The sequence below is a fragment of the Kogia breviceps genome, chromosome 3 (genome assembly GCF_026419965.1).
Source record: "Kogia breviceps isolate mKogBre1 chromosome 3, mKogBre1 haplotype 1, whole genome shotgun sequence".
NCBI classification, from domain to species: Eukaryota; Metazoa; Chordata; class Mammalia; order Artiodactyla; family Physeteridae; genus Kogia; species Kogia breviceps.
Window position 1 is genome coordinate 36,954,111 of NC_081312.1, and position 20,459 is coordinate 36,974,569.

The window sequence follows — 20,459 nt, forward strand, 5'->3', positions numbered from 1 at the left end:
GGGTGTAATTGCCACAAGTTCCTTGAGGACCTCTGGGGACAGAGCATGCGCCTGTGTTCCGTTTTGTTACCCTGGGTCCTACACGCACAATGGGACGTGTTCACCATCTCCCCGCCGCCCGGGTCCCTCTCCCCGCGCTTGTGCCTGAGCCCTGCTCTGCCCGAGGCAACCTGGGAGGTGGGGTTAGGGGAGACTCAGCTGTAAAGAAAAGGAGCAGCACAGTGGGGGCTGAAGAGGAGGCAAGGGGTGACTTTGGAGCCACTAGATTATCTCAGCGTCCAAAGAAGGGGACTGTCGTTCCGGAGGGTCCTCTGTAATCTAAGGTTTATGCAGAGGAGGAGCATGCCTCCTTGTTCTTCTTTAGGTTTGGAGGTAACGGGATGCATGTGCGTGCATGTATGTGTGTGCATGTGCACGACACACAGGAAGAACTTGTCAGCTAGTACATCTGCTGCTTTGATGAGTTAGAGTCAGAGAATGATCTTACAGACCTCTCAGCCATACACCGTCCTAAGTGGACTACACCAAGATACTTGTCATCCTCAGGTGAGAGAGAACCCGAGGTGTGAAAAGGTAAAATGGTTTTCCGTGACATCTGAGTGTTGAAAGGTACCTGAGCCACGTACCCCAGACAGCCTGCATCCTGCACAAACATTCCAAGCATAGGGAGCTCGCCCCGTCCCCGTGTAGCACATCCCATTTGGGAGCAGCCCCTTTTAGGTAGAAAGTTTGATCTCATTGTGAGTGGAAATCTGCCTCCTTGAAATTTGGGCTCTGCCCGTTGGAGATAACGAAACTTACCCCGATTCTTCTTCCACATGATAGCTCTTCGAGTATTTTTAAAGACCGTGGTCATTCTTCACCCCATCCAAGTCACTGCTGTTCTCTCTACAGAGTGCATCCTCCTCCAACTACATAGTCTAAATCATGCCTGTTTTTAGGCCAGCCCAGGTTCCTCTCCTTCCCAGTTTCCAGGATGAAAAAATATCTTTCCCTCCCTTGACTGGCTTAGAGCTTCACATTCGACCTTGTATTATAATTACTTTTGTCCTGAAGAACTTTTCCACTAGACTGTAAGCAAAGGAAGAGCAGTATCTTTATATATTGTCCACAGTGCTCTGAGCGCCAAGCATTTTGCTGTCTGAGGTTCCCTCTGTTCGGAATATTCATTTCCCCAATATCCACTTGCCTTAGTCCCTCACTCAGATCTCCGCTCACGTGTCAGCTTCTTGGAGCAGCCCACACTGTCCACCCCATTCAAAGTATCACTGCCTCCTTCCCGTCCAGCTCTTCTGCCTCCATCCTGTTATCTTGCTTTCGTTTTTTCCATTGTACTTGTCACCACCTGATGGATTAAAGACTTACTTGTCTCTGCCCACTCGAATGAAAGCACTTTGCTTTGTTCGTTGCTACATGCCCGGAGCCTTGAACGAGGCCTGGAACAAGGCACTTGGTAGTTGTGTGACATAACACAGTGAATGAGTGACCGGGGACAAAACTGAAATATCTTCTGCCAGGCTCGGCACATATGAGTCATGCAAACACTTATTGAATGTGTGATTACCTCCCACCACATGCATTCTAGTTGACCAACATTTTCTTAACAATCTTGGGCCCGGGACCAAACCTGGACTCCTGACATGGTCTGGCCAGTGCTGCCTAGAGCCGTTCTATCAACTGCCTCCCTTTTGGAGATGGAGCAGTGGAGGGGAAGGTGGGTTTAGGAGGCAGACTAGACCCAAACCTCACCCTGTCCCCTGTGTGGGCTCTGCCTGGTGGCTGCAGTGAGGCCACACCAGGAAAAGTCTGGAAAATCGCCATGGAGCCACTTGCCCAGGGGCACTGCCAGACCCTCTCCTGTGGCTTCTGGACGGAGCCAGATCTCACAGCCCTGGAGTGCCTCGCTATCCTTTCACAGTGGTTTCAGACCACCTTGGAGGAAATATTCTGCTCCTTTCCCTTGAGGTCCAACTTCAGCAGCATCCGTGCACCAGGCACAGAACTACCCAGAGTTGAGGGACTTCATGTCTGGACTCTCCCTCCTCTCTTTCCTGGAATTCCCTATCCCTCCTCTGGGCTCCTTCTCCTCTCTCCCTCTCTCCCTCTCTCCCTCTCTCCCTCTCTCCCTCTCTCCCTCTCTCCCTCTCTCCCTCTCTCCCTCTCTCCCTCTCTCCCTCTCTCCCTCTCTCCCTCTCTCCCTCTCTCCCTCTCTCCCTCTCTCCCTCTCTCCCTCTCTCCCTCTCTCCCTCTCTCCTTTCCCTCCCTCCCTCCCTCCCTCCCTCCCTCCCTCCCTCTCTCTCTCTCTCTCTCTCTCTCTCTCTCTCTCTCTCTCTCTCTCTCTCTCTCTCTCTCTCTCAGAATTCCCGATCCTTCGATCCTTCCCTTCTGTTTGCAGGCCTGTCTTCCACCCCCAGACTAGCGCTCTGCCCAGCCCATCTGCCTCCTGCCTCCACCTCCATCCCCCGGTGCTGGGACTGCAAAGATGAGCGAGCTAGTCAGGGCCCCATCCTTAAGTAGATCACTCCTGTGGAGGCACTGGAGGTTTGCCCGTTGAAATACAGCTCAGATGACCACCATGAGATTGCTATTATCCCTCCTCACAGCTCCCTTAGTCCTCTCTGCCTGGCATGCGCTACGTACGTAGTGTTTTATACTATCGTTTTTTTGGTGAGTTTGTCTTAATTTCTCTCTAAACCATACACACTCCATGGAGCAAAGTCTAGCTATGACTGTACCCTCCCAAAGGCTAACATAATGCTTATACATTGTGGATATTCAAGAGAGTTAGGCTCAATTAGCGAATGTGTGTTCAGCATACTATCGTGTGCGTCTAGATTACGGTGATACAGGATGAGTAAACCGGGGTCCACGGGAGGTGTCCCTGGTGGTCTGGGCCCAGGCTAGTGGGCAGCTCTTTAGAAGAAGCTTACTGTGGGTTGCAGACCAACCCCAGGACATCTGCCCGACATCTGCACCCTCCCCAGTTTCATTCCAGACTGCACATGAAGGTTAAGATGATGTTTTAATTATAATCCCAGCTTCTCCTGCCCACTTCCTCTTCCTTTTCCTTCTCTTCACCAGGACTCTTTTGTTTTAGAACCATGGTGGCTTTTCTTAGGCCCTGGGCACTTGGAACTTGGTCTTAGGCATCTGTGTGGTTCCTCTGGGGAAGCTGGGACCCTGTGTCCTAAAGCATTCTTGAGGTTGATAATGGGAGGTTTCTAATTATTTTCATTACAGGTGTACCTCGGAGATATTGTGGGTTCAGTTGCAGATCACCCCAATAAAGCAAATATCAAAATAAAGCGAGTCACACAAATTTGGGGGGGTTCCCAGTGCATATAAAAGTTGTTTACAGTATACTGTAGTCTATTAAGTGTGCAACAGCATTATGCCTAGAAAAACAATGTACATACCTTGATTTAAAAATACTGTATCGCTAAAAAATGCTAATCATCATCTGAGCTTTCAATGAGTCATAATCTTTTTGCAATAGTAACATCAAAGATCACTGCCCACAAATCACCATACAAATATAATAATGCAAAAGTTTGATATTGCAATAACTACCCAAAAGTAGTACAGAGACATGAAGTGAGCAAATGTTGTTGGAAAAATGCCAGTGATAGATTTTTCAACAAAAGGTCACCACAGACCTTCAATTTGTAAAAAACAAAAACAAAAAAACCCTGTAATATCTGTGAAGCACAGTAAAGAGAAGCACGATAACACAAGGTATGCTTATATTTTTCAAACTCTGGGGAAACTGTACGTTTGCCTGCAATTCAACCACCTATAGAGCTTACATACAGAGCATCATGTCCCTTTACTGACAGTTGAAATAACATCCCAGCTCACCTCCTGCTGATGGAAAGCTCTGATTGGCAGTTATGTTGTCTTGAGTAAAATTGGATAAACATATTTTACTCATGACAGTTTGTTGGATAGATGACTGTTTTCAGTGTGCAAGGCCCATCAGGAGAGACTCTGGAAGGGAAATCTGGTGTCCCTTCTAAATCTGGAAGGGACACCCTGTGGGAAGCGTTAAGGAAGAGGGTGTCTCTGTGTCCCTGTCTCCCTCGGCAGGTGGCAGGAATTCCAGACCATGGTGTTGGAACGGCGGGAGGCTGTGGACTCGGCCCTCCGGGTGCACAGCTACTGTGTAGACTGCGAGGAGACCAGCAAGTGGGTGGTGGACAAGACGAAGGTGGTGGAGTCTACAAAGGACCTGGGCCGGGACCTGGCAGGCGTCATCGCCATCCAGCGCAAGTTGTCGGGGCTGGAGCGTGACGTGGCCGCCATCCATGCCCGCGTGGGTGCCCTGGAGCAGGAGTCGCAGCGACTGATGGAGTCACACCCTGAGCTGAAGAAGGATATTAGCCAGAGGCAGGCGTATGTGGAGGAGCTGTGGCAGGCCCTGCAGCAAGCCCTGAAGAGCCAGGAGGCCTCGCTGGGGGAAGCCAGCCAGCTGCAGGCCTTCCTGCAGGATCTGGATGCCTTCCAGGCCTGGCTGTCCACGGCCCAGAAGGATGTGGCCTCCAAGGACATGCCCGAGTCCCTCCCAGAGGCCGAGCAGCTCCTGCAGCAGCATGCGGCCATCAAGGACGACATTGACGGGCACCAGCAGAGCTACCAGCAGGTCAAGGCATCCGGAGAGAAGGTGATCCATGGCCACACGGACCCGGAGTACCTGCTCCTGGGCCAGCGGCTGGATGGCCTGGATAAGGGCTGGGATGCCCTGCACCGGATGTGGGAGAGCCGCAGCCATGCCCTCACCCAGTGCCTCGGCTTCCAGGAGTTCCAGAAAGATGCCAAGCAGGCTGAAGCCATCCTCAGCAACCAGGTAGGGCGAGCCATTCAGGGCCAGGGGCCAGGAGGCATCTCTCGGGGCAAAAGGGAATTTATGTCGTAAGTCTGCAACAGTGCTACAGGGTTCAGGGACCAAATTATGTTTTTCTTGGACTCTCTCTAGCTGCTAGTTTGGGGGACGGTCCTCTTCATTCCTTATCATGTGCCCTTTCCAGCCCCGTGTCCCAGACTGTGTCTTGTTCTTGGGCCAGTTAGAGGCTAGAGAAGTGAATTTTTCCCTGGGTGGTTACCCGGCCATGTGGCTTTAGGCACCCTGTTGATCAGGTGCCCCCGAGTGGGGGTGGGGAACAAGACACAGGGAGCTTCTTCCTCGCACAGCTCCAGGGGGTGCCATTCATGCTGTAACTTGCATGGCTGCACATGGTGCTCCCGCCTGGCAGGTGCCCCCCCCCGCCTCCTCAGCTTGTCTTCGTGCCTGTTCTGGAAACTTGCTTCAACAGGAATATACTCTGGCTCACTTGGAGCCCCCAGACTCCCTAGAAGCTGCAGAGGCCAGGATCCGGAAGTTTGAGGAATTCTTGGTGTCTATGGAGAACAACCGGGATAAGGTTTTGAGTCCTGTGGACTCTGGAAACAAGCTGGTAGCTGAAGGAAACCTCTACTCAGACAAGATCAAAGAGAAGGTGCAGCTGATTGAGGACAGGTACCCTCCGGCCCTAGGGTCACGGGGCCAGGTAGGGTGGTGGTACAGTGCTCAGCACCATCGTGACCGTGGCTCTGGCTTCCCTTCCAGGCACAGGAAGAATGACGAGAAGGCCCAGGAGGCCTCAGTCCTTCTGAGAGACAACCTGGAGCTCCAGAACTTCCTGCAGAACTGCCAGGAGGTGAGGCTCCAGCCAGGCTGGCCACTTTGCAGGAGATTCCTTCTAGAAGCAGAGTGTCCTAGAGGTGGGAAGTCCTTTCAAACTCAGGAGTCTGGATTCCATAAGTGGAGAGCTCTGGGCACTTGACAGCTTAAGTCCTTCATCCTCTAGAATCTTTGGTTCCACATTTTTTTTTTTTTTTTTCAAATCTGTAAAGATATCTTCTAATTTGTCAAGTCCAGGGCAGGCTTTCTCAAAAAGTGGCCTGAGGACTATCTGTATTAGAGTCAACTAGGGCCCTGGTCAGGGTCGGCCTGAAAGTCACGTGACCTTTGCATTCACACGGGGCCCCGTGCTTACAAGGGCCCCATGTTTAGTTTAATGCTCCCTGTTGCCATCTTGAAATTCTTTTTTTTTTTTTTTTATAGTTTTCCTTTAGCAGATTCTACTTTCAAAAAAAAATTTTTTTTACATCTTTCTTGGACTATAATTGCTTTACATTGTTGTGTTAGTTTCTGCTGTATAACAATGTGAATCAGCTATATGTATACATATGTCCCCACATCCCCTCCCTCTCGTGCCTCCCTCCCACCCTCCATATCCCACTCCTCTAGGCGGTCACAAAGCACTGAGAAATTCTTAATAATTTCGAACATTTCCATTTTGCACCAGGCCCTGCAAATTATGGAGCCAGTCTTGGCTCTGGTTAGATGCAGACTCCTGGGCCCCACTTGGGCCCGGATGAATCAGAACTTAGGGGGTGAGAAAAAGCAGCATTCTCAACCAATCTTCTGGTTGGAGAACTGCTGACTCAGAAGGTCCTCGCTCAGCCTGGGGAGAGCTGTACAGGAAGGTCTTTAACCTGCACTCCTGGGTCCTTCCGTGAACAGTACTTCCATGTGGAATGGGGCTTTCCCTGACTTCTTTCTTGCTTCCATCCTCCCACCCCTTTCCTCTCAACCCAAATGACTTTGTCTTCACCCACCTCTGCCCTTGGTACCAACCAGGCTTGGTATGGTGCCAGGACATCTTGGAAACATCAGAGGCTCATCACACTTCTTCCTTCATTGTTAATTATAGGATCTGCCCTTGACTTTTTCCTCAGAGAACATTTTCTCCGTGTTTATTAATGATTTCTCCCCCTACTGCCCAAGGGTGGATTTATCCATCCATTCAGTAAACACTTGTTGAGTTCCTGCAATAGGCCAGGCCCTGTCCTCGGTCCTGGAAATGTGGAGAGAAGTGTAAATACACCTGGGGTCATACTGCACACACTCTAGAGGGGAAGACACAGTAGTGCCTGTATTTTAGCCCTGAGACAACGCAGGTTAAGTTTCCTGTGCTGGGAGTTAGGGATCCAGAGTTGGAGGGGAGTACTCTGCTGTGTTCATACTTCCTCTCCTTGGCCCTCTCCTTCTGCAGCCAGAGGTAGGCGGCAGTCCTGCCCTGAGCCCCTGGCCAAAGAAGGATAGTCGGGGACCATTGAACCCACTTTCTGCCCACAGCTCACTCTCTGGACCAATGACAAGCTGCTGACATCTCAGGATGTCTCCTATGATGAAGCTCGAAACCTTCACAACAAATGGCTGAAGCACCAGGCGTTCGTGGCAGAGCTGGCTTCCCACCAGGGGTGGCTAGAGAACATTGATGCAGTGAGTAAAGCGATCATTTGGGCTCTCTGCTCGGGATGCTTCCCTGAGCAGCGCTCCACACAGGGCATGGACACTGGCCCACAGCTTGCTGGACGGTGTAGATCCTGGACGTGAAAAACTTCTCCAAATAGTAGTTAAACCTTCAGAGCTCCTGATACGTCCAGTCTTATAAAGCCCGGTCAGAATGGGTGCCTCCTCTGGGTCACCTGAGTCTGGGGACAGTCCAGGACACTGAGGACACAGAGTCAGAGCCTCAGCTTTCAGTGCTAGGACAGCAGTAACCTCTGTCTGCCTTCCATCGTCCACACCGGGGTCCCGGGCTGTCCTGCCTAGGGGCGGGGGGATATGTGAGAGCAGAATAGGCCAGGGACTACTGACCCTCACTGTTTGGATGGACAGAACCACCAGGGAATGGTCATTCATACCAAGGGTCCCCTCTGTAACAAGCTTGCCCAGGGGCCCAAGTCAAATGTGGCTGGAGTTAGATCGGGGAATAGGAAGGGAGGTACATCTGCCCCTCCCTGCTGTGGCTATCTGGAAAAGGCGGGCCTGGGGCCACACAAGGCTGTGTCTATAGTGGCTAAGTGTGCAGGCTCCGAGCCAGGCTGTCTGACTCCTCAACCTCCCTGCGCCTCAGTTTCTTCATCTGTAAAATGAGGATAATAACAGTACCTACCCAAGGGAGTTGAGAGCATTAAAGCGCTTAGAATATTACTTGGCAATTATTAGGCACTCAATAAATATTAACTATTATTAGCGAGTATGTATTCCTAGGCCCAAATCATCTCATACTGTAACCTTCCAAAAGAGATACATTTATGTGGGTGAGAACCAGACAAGGCAAACTCAGCAACTAAAAGGTATCACTGAAGGTCAGTGCACAGCTTCTGGCAAGACAATTAAGAGAGGGTGAAGGAATTCCCTGGCAGTCCAGTGGTTAGGACTCTGCCCTTTCACTGCTGAGAGCCCAGGTTCAATCCCTGGTTTAGAAGCTAAGATCCCGCAAGCTGCACAGCACGATAAATAAACAAACAAACAAACTCACAGGGAGGTTTCCATGGTGGTTGTACCTGGGTGGATCTTGAATCTTTTTTTTTTTTTAATTAAAAAAAAATTTTTAGTACTAGCTGGTTCCTGTCTGCGGCTCCCTATGCTACAGTCTCCTTGAGTCATTTGCTTCAGACACGCTCTCCCTGTCCCTCCTTCTACTGCAAATAACTCTGGGGGTGCAGAGTCTTTCAGCCGAGCCTCACCCGAGTTCTAGGCAGATCCTTTGCCTCACTGACCTACCCTCGGTTAGCCCTTTGCAACCACCTGGAACAGGGTGGCTCTCCAAGATCAGAGGGTGAACTCTCCTCCTTCTCCACACAGGAAGGAAAGCAGCTGATGGAGGAGAAGCCCCAGTTTGCGGCCCTGGTGTCCCAGAGGCTGGAAGCCTTGCACCAGCTCTGGGATGAGCTTCTGGCCACCACACAAGAGACGGCTCAGCATCTCTCAGCTGCCAGGAGCTCTGACCTGCGCTCGCAGACCCACGCCGACCTCAACAAGTGGATCAGGGCCATGGAGGACCAGCTACGGTCAGACGACCTGGGCAAGGACCTGACCAGCGTCAACAGGATGCTGGCTAAGCTGAAGGCAAGTGAGCAGGTTGTAGACTGAGGGTGTTGGAATGGAGGGGGTCTTGGAAGCAAATCTGCAACCTGAAAGGGAGTGCCCACCTGTGCCCTTAGCTGGGCTGGCTTTTATCAGGTCTCCCGGTTCACAGCCCAGCTCCTACCCTTTTGCAATGGGTAAGACAGGGAGGGATCCAGATGGGGTAATAAAAGTGTGCATGAGACGTATAGGACAGACGCTCAGAGGGGCAAAAGATGAGGTGGGGGCAATCCAAGGAGACTTCTTAGGAGAGGCTGAGCTCAAACCAGGCCTTTGAGGATGGGTGGGATTTGCGCAATGAAGTGGACGAAGGGCTGCCCAGGTGCCAGGGCTGGTGCCGACGCTGTCCCCTTGTGTCCCAGCGTGTGGAGGACCAAGTGAACGTGCGGAAGGTGGAGCTGGAGGAGCTGTTTGCCCAGATGCCCTCGCTGGGAGAGGAGGCAGAGCATGAAGACTTGAGCATCGAGAAGCGGTTCCTGGACCTTCTGGAGCCCTTGGGGAGGAGGAAGAAGCAGCTGGAATCATCCAGAGCCAAGCTGCAGATCAGCCGGGACTTAGAGGATGAGACGGTGGGTGGGCCGCAGCTACCCCATCCCCCAGCGGCTGAGCCAGCAGCTGTCATCGGGATAGCTGGCTGCTGCCCGGGGCAGTTCTTTGTAGCAGATGTCTGGTCATCTCACCGCCTTGTCTCATAGGGTGGTCGTGATGACTACATCAAACGTCAGTATAAGCCAGTGCCTTTTGATTGGTAGCTCGCTCGTGGACTTTGGGGCCAGGCAGACTTGGGCTCGAGATCCAGCTACGTTGCCTTCCCTCCAAGTGACCAGGAGCAAGTTATTTGGAACCTCAGTTCAAAATATCAAAATGCCCCCATTTTACAAAACCTTGATGGGGTGTTGGGAAGAGCTGGGGAGACACAGTAAGCAGAGCTCTGTCTGGCCCACGGTGAGTGATGGGGAAAGGGTGGCTGTGATTGTCGTCAGCTGTCCCCCGCCTTCTGGTCTCCGCAGCTCTGGGTGGAGGAGAGGCTGCCTCTGGCCCAGTCGACCGACCATGGCACAAACCTGCAAACTGTGCAGCTGTTCATGAAGAAGAACCAGGTGAGTCCTGCCACCTCGTCAGTCCCACCTGCTCCACCGAGGAAGCCCCAGCCCTGATCTGCACAAGGTCCCCAGCAGCACATAACACATGATCATTCTTTTTTAAAACATTTATTTATTTAATTTATTTATTTTTGGCTGTGTTGGGTCTTCGTTGCTGCGCGTGGGCTTTCTCTAGTTACGGCGAACGGGGGCTACTCTTCGCCGCGGTGCGCAGGCTTCTCATTGCGGTGGCTTCTCTTGTTGTGGAGCACGGGCTCTAGGTGTGCAGGCTTCAGTAATTGTGGCACGCAAGCTCAGTAGTTGTGGCGCATGGGCTTAGTTGCTCCACGGCATGTGGGATCTTCCCGGACCAGGGCTCGAACCTGTGTCCCCTGCATTGGCAGGCAGATTCTTAACCACTGCACCACCAGGGAAGCCCCAGGTTATTGTTCTTATTGATAGCTACAGGGTCCCCAGTCTGTGTTTGTATTCTCACAGCCGAAGGAGCAGCTTTGGTGATGGCAGAGAGAATTCTGGGAGGAACACAGAGTGGGGCGGAGGTGAATGGGGCTGTGGGGTCCAGGTGCTTTGGGATTTGGGGCCATTCAGACCCATCAAGGCACAGGTGCATGCAGGACCTGGAGGCCCTGGCTTGGGGTTTCATGTGCTTTACAGCTTCTGTATTCTGTGACCTCCCTGAGAGGACGCTCTTAGCTCCTGGCGTCTCTCCCATCACTGCCTTGTCCCTCTTCCAGGGCTAAGCTTGGCCCATTGAGTCTCCTCAGGGTAAGTAGACCCCCGTTCTCTAGACACATGAGCATACTTGTGGGGCTGCAGCGCCACGAGGAAGCCGCTGAACTTGGACTCTGAGCCATTGGAGCAAACATCCGTTGGCTGTTCTGCTTTCTTAGGCAGCACTGGGAATCTCTGCAGCTCTGGTCAGAACCCTGGAAGTGAGCACATGCACCTCGTCTGTGTTGGGGCTGCAGGGGAAGCCTGCGTCTCCAGGAAGGCCAGCCGCATGGGGTCATGGTCTGGCCACGTGGTCTAGCCAGGGGCTGGCCTTACCCCTGCTCTTGGGCAGAGAGTCCCTGCTGCCTGGTCTGCTCTCTGGCTCAGGAAGTGGGGGCAGCCGCAACCTTGAGCAAGGAGAGTCTGGGAACTTATCCCAGAGAAGAGCAGTGTGTCCCAGAGTGCCAGTCGGTACTGCAGCTCACTGGGGAAGGAAGGTCATGGCAGACAGTACGCCCTTCCCCCCCAATATCAGCAGCCAACATCTGCTCGCAGAGCCCAGCAAGTGTGCAAAGGCCTGAATGAATTATATTCAAAGAGGTTCCTTAAAAGCTCCCTCGAATGCTTTGCTTCTAGTTGGCGTGATCAAATCACAGAGGTTCTGGTGGCAACACATAGGGGCCTGAATTAGAAGGTGGTGGAGGCGGGGCTTCTGCTAACATCACCCCCTCCAGTTAAAGTGGGGAAGACCTGGTAGAAGACTATTCTCGGGGCCTCAGTTTCCTCAACTATAAATTGAGCCAACTCTAGTCCTTCCAGTACTCAAGACTTCAGCCTCAATAAGTGTTATTGCCAAGTGATTTTCAACTCCCCTGGCTGAAGGTTGCTATTTCAGGAAAAGGGCAAGACTAATATGGATGGGGTTCCCCTTAACAAGAGGGGAAAGATAATCTCGTGGGAGAGCATGGCTGCCCCAGTAAAGACTATTTTAGGCTAGCCTTGCTAAAGTCGAAATCCCATTTTATCATTTCTTCTACTGCAGTGGTCAGTGTGCATCAGACTCACCCAGAGGGCTTGTTAAAACACAGTTGACCAGGCTCCACCCTAGATTTACTGCATCAAATTCTGGGAGCAGAGCCTGATAAGTTGCATTTCTATCAAGACCCTAGGCAATGCTGATGCTGCTGGCCTGGAACCCCACTTTGAGAACCACCACTTTAATGGCCGTCATTGCAACTAGAACAGAACCTGCAAGGTGCCAGACGAAGGGTTCTCAACTCTGGCTGCACATTAGAATCACCTGGGGGAACCTAAACACATACGATTACCCAGGTCCCACCTCAGATCAATGAATAAGGATCTCTGGGGATGGGGCCCTTGGCTGTGTCTTTTTCCCCGATGATTCAACCTGCCACCAGGGTTAAAAAGCACTGTCCCGCCTGGTCTGGCCCCTGCCTCCTCCCGAATCTCCTCCCTTATCACTTTCGCCCTCCTTCACAGTATTCTAGCTTGCCTGGCCCTTTGGACCGTCCAGGCTTGCTTTCACCCCAGGAACTTTCTTGGCACTCTCTCTTCCCTCCTGCCAGCAACACTCATCCCCCAGATCTTTGTGGGGTTGCCCTCTCCTCATCATTCGTGTCTTACTCAGATGTCATCTGCACAGAAAACCTTTCCTGACTCCTGCAGTTAAAGTGGCCACCACCACGCCTTGGAAGACAATCCTCATCTCCGTGGTGTCTGTTCCTCGTAGGACCTGTTATATACATTCATTCATTTACTTACATGCTTCTCATTTCCTCTTCTAGAGTGTAAGCTTTATGAGGGCAGGGGTTTTGTTTATCTTGTTCCCATATCGTCCCTAGAACCTAGAACAGGGCCTGATACCTCAGACATAATAACTATGGGTTGAATGAATGAAGTCGGGGAAGAAGATGTCCTAAGTAAGCATACTGCACAGGAACCTAGAATGGAATTGCTTAAAAGGAGAGAAAGTAATACCTTTTTAGGATATAAGATCTCGGGGAAAGTAAAGAGACAAAGCGGAGCTGAAATCACGGGTTGTTTGAGTACAACTGCAGAGACCATGGGAAATTGACAGAATCGAGATTCTGAGCGTCAAGTGTAAAGATGCATTTCAGCAAGTTAGGTGACTTGTGGGTATTGCTACTTCTATGTGTTTTCAACGCTGACAGTCATAGCACAGCCTGTGTGTACTGCTCTAACCCCCCGCCCTCTAGACAGTTTTCAAGGCCATGGGAAATTGTAAAAAGGGAGGAGATGGGGGGTAAGAAGCCAAAAGCCCACATGCAAGGAGCAACCAGGCTGGGGCCTCTAGGACCCAGAGAGCGAGTGAGGACATGTCACGGCCCCCTGAAGATAAAGGTGACCCATCACCAGAGTGGGAAGAAAATGCCATCTTGGTGACCAAAGGCTCAAGAAGGAAATAATACAAAGCTCACAAATGACTTGAGAAATAGAAACAGGGGAAAATAAAACGAAATCCTAAACTCTGAACAAGGAGCAACTGTCAACTATTGTTTTATACAGAGTAAAAACGTGGCTAAAATCAGATCTCAGAAGGCCATTTAAGAATCATTTTCCTCTCCTCCACCATGTACAGCTAAGAAATCAAGCTCTGCTGGAACAGGAGGTTTAGGGAGCCCTCAAGAGCACAGGCTCAGGGCTCCGAGAGAGCCGCGTTCAAACCCCACTCTGGGGCTTCCCTGGTGGCGCAGTGGTTGAGAATCCGCCTGCCGATGCAGGTGACATGGGTTCGTGCCCCGGTCCGGGAAGATCCCACATGCCACGGAGCAGCTGGGCCCGTGAGCCATGGCCTCTGAGTCTGCGCGTCCGGAGCCTGTGCCCCGCAACGGGAGAGGCCACAACAGTGAGAGGCCCGCGTACCACACACACACAAAAAAAACCCACTCTGTCACTTGCTGCCCCGTCACCTAACTGCTGTGCGCTGGTGTCCAGTGCTTACCTCAGAAGGCCGTGGTGGGGGCCAGAGGAGAATGAGGTGGCAGGCCCAGCACCGTGCTGGGCACCTGGTCACTAGCAGTCTTTATGGCCACATCTGCTCCGCTCAAGCTTCCCCAAGGGGTTCAGGGCAAGAGGTGCCAGGGCATGACCCTGGCCTGCCCTGCACAGTGGGAAGACCAACCCCTGAGCCCTTCCCCTCTGGTCGCAGACGCTGCAGAACGAGATCCTGGGCCACACGCCACGGGTGGAGGAAGTGCTGCACAGAGGGCAGCAGCTGGTGGCCGCGGCCGAGATCGACTGCCGGGACGTGGAGGAGCGCCTGGGGCATCTGCAGAGCTCGTGGGACACACTGCGGGAGACGGCGGCCGGGCGGCTGCAGCGCCTGCGGGACGCTAGCGAGGCACAGCAGTACTACCTGGACGCGGGCGAGGCCGAGGCCTGGATCAGTGAGCAGGAGTTCTACGTCTTCTCCGACGAGACCCCCCAGGTCGGCTCGGGCAGGGTGCCAGGCTGGGCATCAAGACCAGCCCAGAGGAAGAGCTGGGTGGAGGTGGGCAGTCAGTGGGGAACCTGTAAGGCCAGGTGTGTGAGGAGTGAGGGCAGGGAGAGGGTGTACGAGGTACCCTCCTTCTCGGGACGCCCCTCCTCTCAAGAACATACAGTGCACGTACTGCAGCCGGGTGCCCTGTTTGCCAGTTAGATTTGCTCTAACCCAAGGGTTCTTCACCTTTTTTGTGCCATGGATTCTGTGCAGACGAACTGCTGTGGGAGGGGGTGAGAGGTGAGGTGAGGGGGGGTCTCTAAAAGCTGGGGTGATACAGGAAGTTTCCATGGGGACAGAGGTTGGATCTGCGCTGGGAAGGGTGGATGTCAGATGATAATTGAGGACAACGAATGGAAGGTAGGGTGTGGGTGTTGCCGGGCAACGGGAGGAGAGGGGAGGGGAGGGGACCATACGCAGTTCTATGGGTGTCCCGCGAGCCTGGCCCTCCCCCATCTCGGGCACCTCCAGGAGCTGGGCTGTAACCTGGGCCAGGTGAGCTCGTGCCCTGACAGTCCGCTGCCTCCTAGGATGAAGAGGGCGCCATCGTGATGTTGAAGCGGCACTTGCGGCAGCAACGCACAGTAGAGGAGTACGGGAGGAACATCAAGCAGCTGGCCGGCCGGGCCCAGAGCCTGCTGTCTGCAGGCCACCCCGAGGGGTGCGTGTGCCTCCTGGGACAACTTGGCCAGATCCCAGGCATCAGGCCAGGGCCCCCACCAACCAGGATCCCTTCAGGTCCAAGGCGGAAAACAGGAACAGTTTTCCCAAAAACTGTGGGTTTGAGAAAACTGCCTTCTGGCCTGCTGATTGGCCCAATTCCCTTTTATGTTGTGGTTTTGTGTAACTTCACACAGGGCTGACTGAGGCCTGGTTTGCAAAGAGATTAGGAAATGGAACAGCAAAACTACCCTCTTGGTGAACAGAGAGCTCCAGTCTTTTCAAGAGTTAGTCTTCAGCATCTTTCAGCAATAGCCTAAATTTGCTCTTCTTTTTGTGGTCCAGAAGGTACCTCAGGATCTCACAGTGTCTCAGCGAAATCATTAGATACCCATCTGAACTGTTCAGTTGTGTGGGTTTTGCATAAATGGGAGCCCACTGGGCCAGACACCTCAGGCCACCCTCAGTCGTGGCCCTGTCCTCAAGTCACCTTCAGGGCACCCACAGCAGCTGCCTCAGCATCTCCCAAGGAGCCCCAGAGATCGGGCCCCTGGTAAGGCATGTCCCTCCCGGAAGAGCTGAGCAGGGTCTGCTGCTGGTGGAGCCAGGCTCAGACAGCCCAACGCCTCAGCCTCCCTGGAAGAATAGCGGAGGAGTTCTCCATTTGCACTTGTCTCTCTGAGCTTCCCAGAGTCAGGGGCAGGGGTGGGAGGCACCCCCTCTAGGGGAACACATTTCACTACCCCCTGAAGCATCATGGTCTAAGGGATGGTTCCTTCTCTCCCCAGCTCTTGCCCGTGAAAAGTCACTCCGCCGTTTTCTCTGAAGCTGTGCTCCGCCACTCGTCCCTGCCTCGGGCCTGGGGAGGAGGAGGCTGGCTCCTCTGATCTGGCTGCTCTGGGTTCTCGGTTGCTGTCTCTGAGGGCTTTCTTGTTTTGAATTCCAGGGAACAGATCATCAGACTTCAGGGGCAGGTGGACAAGCAGTACGCCGGGCTGAAGGACATGGCAGAGGAGCGCAGGCGGAAGCTGGAGAACATGTACCACCTGTTCCAGCTGAAGAGGGAGGTGGAAGACCTGGAGCAGTGGATCACGGAGAAGGAGCTGGTGGCCTCCTCCCCAGAAATGGGGCAAGACTTTGACCACGTGACTGTGAGTACCCAAGGCCACCGCTTGCTTTGTCTCCCTCTGATGCAGTAGACCTAGGAGCTGTCGTTCCGGACACATACACACACCCGCCAGGTGCAAAGTGCCGCAGAGATGCGGCCTCCCCCGGTGTGAGCTCAGGTGCCCCGGGGAAGACGTGAGAGCCCAGCTCCAGGCAGTGGCAGGTGCCGCTGCGAGGAGAGTCGGCAGCTAGTGTGATGACACCACCGCACCCCTGAGCCCTGATAACCGGTAACCGCTTTTCTGTCTACCCCCGTCCAGCTGCTCCGGGACAAGTTCCGGGACTTTGCCCGGGAGACCGGGGCGATCGGGCAGGAGCGGGTGGACAACGTGAATGCCATCATTGAGCGGCTCATCGACGTGGGCCACGCAGAGGCGGCCACCATCGCCGAGTGGAAGGACGGGCTGAACGAGATGTGGGCGGACCTGCTGGAGCTCATTGACACGCGCATGCAGCTGCTGGCCGCCTCCTATGACCTGCAGCGCTACTTCTACACTGGCGCCGAGATCCTGGGCCTCATTGATGAGAAGCACCGCGAGCTGCCTGAGGATGTGGGGCTGGACGCCAGCACCGCCGAGTCCTTCCACCGCGTGCACACAGCCTTCGAGCGGGAGCTCCACCTGCTGGGTGTGCAGGTGCCTCTCATCCCTGGCTGTCCCTCCACGCCTTCCCCATGACTAGCTTCCCTGGGGCGCAGTGTCAGGTCCTCTCCTGGCTTCTAGAGGGGAGACTTCTCAAACAGCCATCTCCTTAGAGAAGCAACAGCTCCGGGCAGGAAGCAGAGGCTTTCAGGTGTTCTTTAGCTTCAGAACTAGTTCTTTAAACTGAACCTTTCCCAAAACCCGATGCAAAAATACCTTCAAATGCAATTTCTCTGCTTGTCAAAGTATTACAGTATCATTAGTGAACATACATGTAGCACTTTTCTAGTACCAGGTACTGTTGTAAGCAATATACGTGGTCACTGAATCCTCAGCCTCCCTCCGAGGAAGGGAATAATGTTATCTGCCTTTTCTAGATGAGGAAAGCAAGGCACAGAAGGGTAACTAAGAAACATGCAGCTAAGCAGTGGAGCCAGAATTCAGATCCTGGCAGTCTGGCTATAGACTCCACACCCTTAGCCACTGAGCTGTTCAGCCTTTCCCCATGGGAGCTGGAGGGGGGCCCAAGACCAGCCTAGACTCCCTCCTCTCATTGTGGGGTGCCCCCTGAGGTACCTCCACAGGCCCCTAGAGTTCTGCAGAGTTCAGCATGATGGAAAGGGTGAGGGCGAGGGGCTCAGCTGTGGGGACTCACCAGGCTTCCAGTGGGGCAGGGAGAGGGGCCAGCTGTGCAGGCCTGCACCGACCCAGCAGGGTTTCGGGAAAGAACACCAAAGTAGGTTGGGCCCCTGGTTCACCAAGAAGGGGACAGCCTAAAGATTTGTCCTCCAGCTGGAGGTGCTTTGGGGGTACTGGAGCGCCTGTGGCAGGTACAGCCCCAACGAGGTCTCAGGAATGAGGCTTCACTGCCCTGGGGCCGGCCTCAAACAGAGGATGGCACCAAGCAGAATGGTTAGGAACAGGGAGTTGAGAGCACGCCTCCAATCCAGCTGCACCCTCCCTGAGTGTGAGTGACCTCGGGCCAGTCACTTAGCCTCCCTGTGCCTCAGTTTCCTCATCTCAAAAACAGGGATAGGGGCTTCCCTGGTGGCGCAGTGGTTGAGAATCCGCCTGCCGATGCAGGAGACGCGGGTTCGTGCGCTGGTCCGGGAAGATCCCACATGCCACGGAGCAACTAAGCCCGTGAGCCATGGCCGCTGGGCCTGCGCGTCCGGAGCCTGTGCTCCGCAACGGGAGAGGCCACAACAGTGAGAGGCCCGCATACCGCAAAAAAAAAAAAAAAAAAAAAAAAAAACAGGGATAATAATAGTACCTCTTTGATGGTGTTGTAAAGATGAGGAGAGTAACAAAAAGTGTTTAGAGCAGTGCCTGGTACATAATTACTCTCATAATCATACATCAAAGGGCACAGAGCCCCTCTCACTCCCAAATCCTCATCAGAACCCCAGGGATGCTTTGGGTCAGCAGAGGTGCCAAAGCAAGGAGCCTTCTCTCCAGCACCCAGTGGGTGGATCCTGCTTCCAGCACTGTCCTCGGGAGGGAGACTGGGGGGAGGCAGACACCCTTGCCCATCCTAGGCCCAAGTCGTGTCTGCCTGGAAAATAATGTTCAGTTTTGCCCCATCACAGGTACAGCAGTTCCAGGACGTGGCCACCCGCCTGCAGACAGCGTACGCTGGAGAGAAGGCAGACACCATCCAGAACAAGGAGCAGGAGGTGTCTGCTGCATGGCAGGCGCTGCTCGATGCCTGCGCGGGGCGCCGCACCCAGCTGGTGGACACAGCGGACAAATTCCGCTTCTTCAGCATGGTCCGAGACCTCCTCTCCTGGATGGAGAGCATCATCCGGCAAATCGAGACCCAGGAGAAGCCCAGGTGAGGGCAGCATCCTCAAGGCAGCCCCCGCTCCTGGCCCACTTTGTCCCAGAGGCTGGCAGAGCAGGGCGCTGCTCCGAGGGTCTACCCCGGAGGGACGTCCTGGACTGTGGGTGCGCAAGAATCCCCAAGGGGCATCTGAGGCTGGGTCCAGGGAGAATCCGAGTGGCTCAGCTGCCACTGGGAGAACTGACTATTCCAGAGTAAAGGGAATCCTGAGAGTGGCGAGAAAGACATCTGTCGTGCAGACTCTACAGTGGGGGCAGTGGCTATGGCCGTCAGTGAACATATGCAGTTTACACATTCAGAGCTGGGCAGGCCCAGAAGTGGTCCTGCTCTTCCCCCAGCATGGGCATATGGGGGCCCTTTCCCTCAGCCATTTAAAATGTACCATTCGGGCTTCCCTGGTGGCGCAGTGGTTGAGGGTCCGCCTGCCGATGCAGGGGACACGGGTTCGTGCCCCGGTCCAGGAAGATCCCACATGGCGCGGAGCGGCTGGGCCCGTGAGCCGTGGCCGCTGAGCCTGCGCGTCTGGAGCCTGTGCTCCGCAACGGGAGAGGCCACAACAGTGAGAGGCCCGCGTACCGCAAAAAAAAAAAAAAAAGAAAAGTACCATTCAATGTTTGTTTTGCATAGTCACAGTTGTACAACCATCACCACAGCATGTTTAGAACATTTTCATCATCCCAAAAAGAAACCCTGTACCCCTTAGCAGTCATCACACCCCGCTCCTCTGGCAACCACTAACTTGCTTTCTGTCTCTAAATTTGCCTGTTGTAGACTTCCTATGAGTGGAATCATATAATATGTGGTCCTTTGTGACTGGCTTCTTTCACTTACCACAATCTTTCCAAGGTTCATCCATGTATCAGTACCTCATTCCTTTTTATTGCCAAATTTAACATTCCCGGGCTTTTTTTTGTGGTCACTGCACCCCCGTCCATGTCCTGACCACTGACCAAGGGAGGACACTAGGGCATCAGTGTTCTTGCTGGGGCTGGGCAGCTGGCAGAGGACTTCCTGGCTGTCCAGAGAGAGAGGAGAGACCCAGGCAGGTAGGGGTCCCCCTCTGATCGGGACTTGGTGTCAGATGGGCCAGAGTCACCCAGAGTTTCCTTCTTCACCAAACGCCTGCCCCCACAGGGACGTCTCCTCGGTGGAACTGCTCATGAAGTATCACAAGGGCATTCTGGCGGAGATGGAAACCCGAAGCAAGAACTTCAGCGCCTGCCTGGAGCTCGGCGAGTCCCTGCTGCAGCGGCAACACCAAGCCTCTGATGAGGTGTGAGGGGAAGGCGGGACACAGACGGGCCCTGCCTGTCCTCGCCTCCGCTCCTGCTGGGCCAGACAGCTTCCTGAGCGGGAACCCATGGGCCGTGGTTTCTCTGAGGAGGTTTAGCTTTCTTTCACCCCGGGGAGGACTGGGGCTGTGTGTAGGCCCGGAGATCATAGCTCCACCAAACCTATTCGAGGAACTGGCTGCTTCTCTGTAGGGAGAGTGGTCTCATAACCCACCTAACCCTCGCACGTGTGTGTGCTTTGGTCTTGGTGACACCCACTTCCTGGGTGAGGCCCGTGGTAACCTCAGAGAGGTTAAGTAATTTACCCAAGGTTGCACAGCTGGCAAGTGGCAGGGCCACGACTTGAAGCCAGGTCGTTGTGACAAAGCCCAGCAGGCTGTGCAGGGCCCCTCCACACACCACCTCAAAGCCTGAGCCGTCTTCCCTTCCTCCCCACAGATCAGGGAGAAACTGCAGCAGGTGGTGTCCAGGAGGAAGGAGATGAAGGAGAAGTGGAAGGCCCGCCAGGAGCAGCTCCACATGTGTGAGTGTAGCCTGGGAGC

General features: G+C 53.8%; 1 protein-coding gene across 2 annotated transcripts in view; it reads left to right on the plus strand.

Moving 5' to 3' along the window:
• Positions 1-20,459, plus strand: part of SPTB (spectrin beta, erythrocytic) — a 125,310-nt gene that overhangs the window by 90,065 nt on the left and 14,786 nt on the right. For both annotated transcript variants that reach the window (XM_067028321.1, XM_059059047.2), the window contains 14 exons: positions 4,087-4,843; positions 5,310-5,512; positions 5,603-5,693; positions 7,178-7,324; positions 8,696-8,959; positions 9,340-9,546; positions 9,988-10,077; positions 13,982-14,260; positions 14,845-14,975; positions 15,921-16,125; positions 16,402-16,776; positions 18,372-18,616; positions 19,760-19,898; positions 20,356-20,440. In XM_067028321.1, the coding sequence (XP_066884422.1) occupies positions 4,087-4,843; positions 5,310-5,512; positions 5,603-5,693; positions 7,178-7,324; positions 8,696-8,959; positions 9,340-9,546; positions 9,988-10,077; positions 13,982-14,260; positions 14,845-14,975; positions 15,921-16,125; positions 16,402-16,776; positions 18,372-18,616; positions 19,760-19,898; positions 20,356-20,440 (3,218 nt within the window). The remainder of the gene's footprint in view (positions 1-4,086; positions 4,844-5,309; positions 5,513-5,602; positions 5,694-7,177; positions 7,325-8,695; positions 8,960-9,339; positions 9,547-9,987; positions 10,078-13,981; positions 14,261-14,844; positions 14,976-15,920; positions 16,126-16,401; positions 16,777-18,371; positions 18,617-19,759; positions 19,899-20,355; positions 20,441-20,459) is intronic.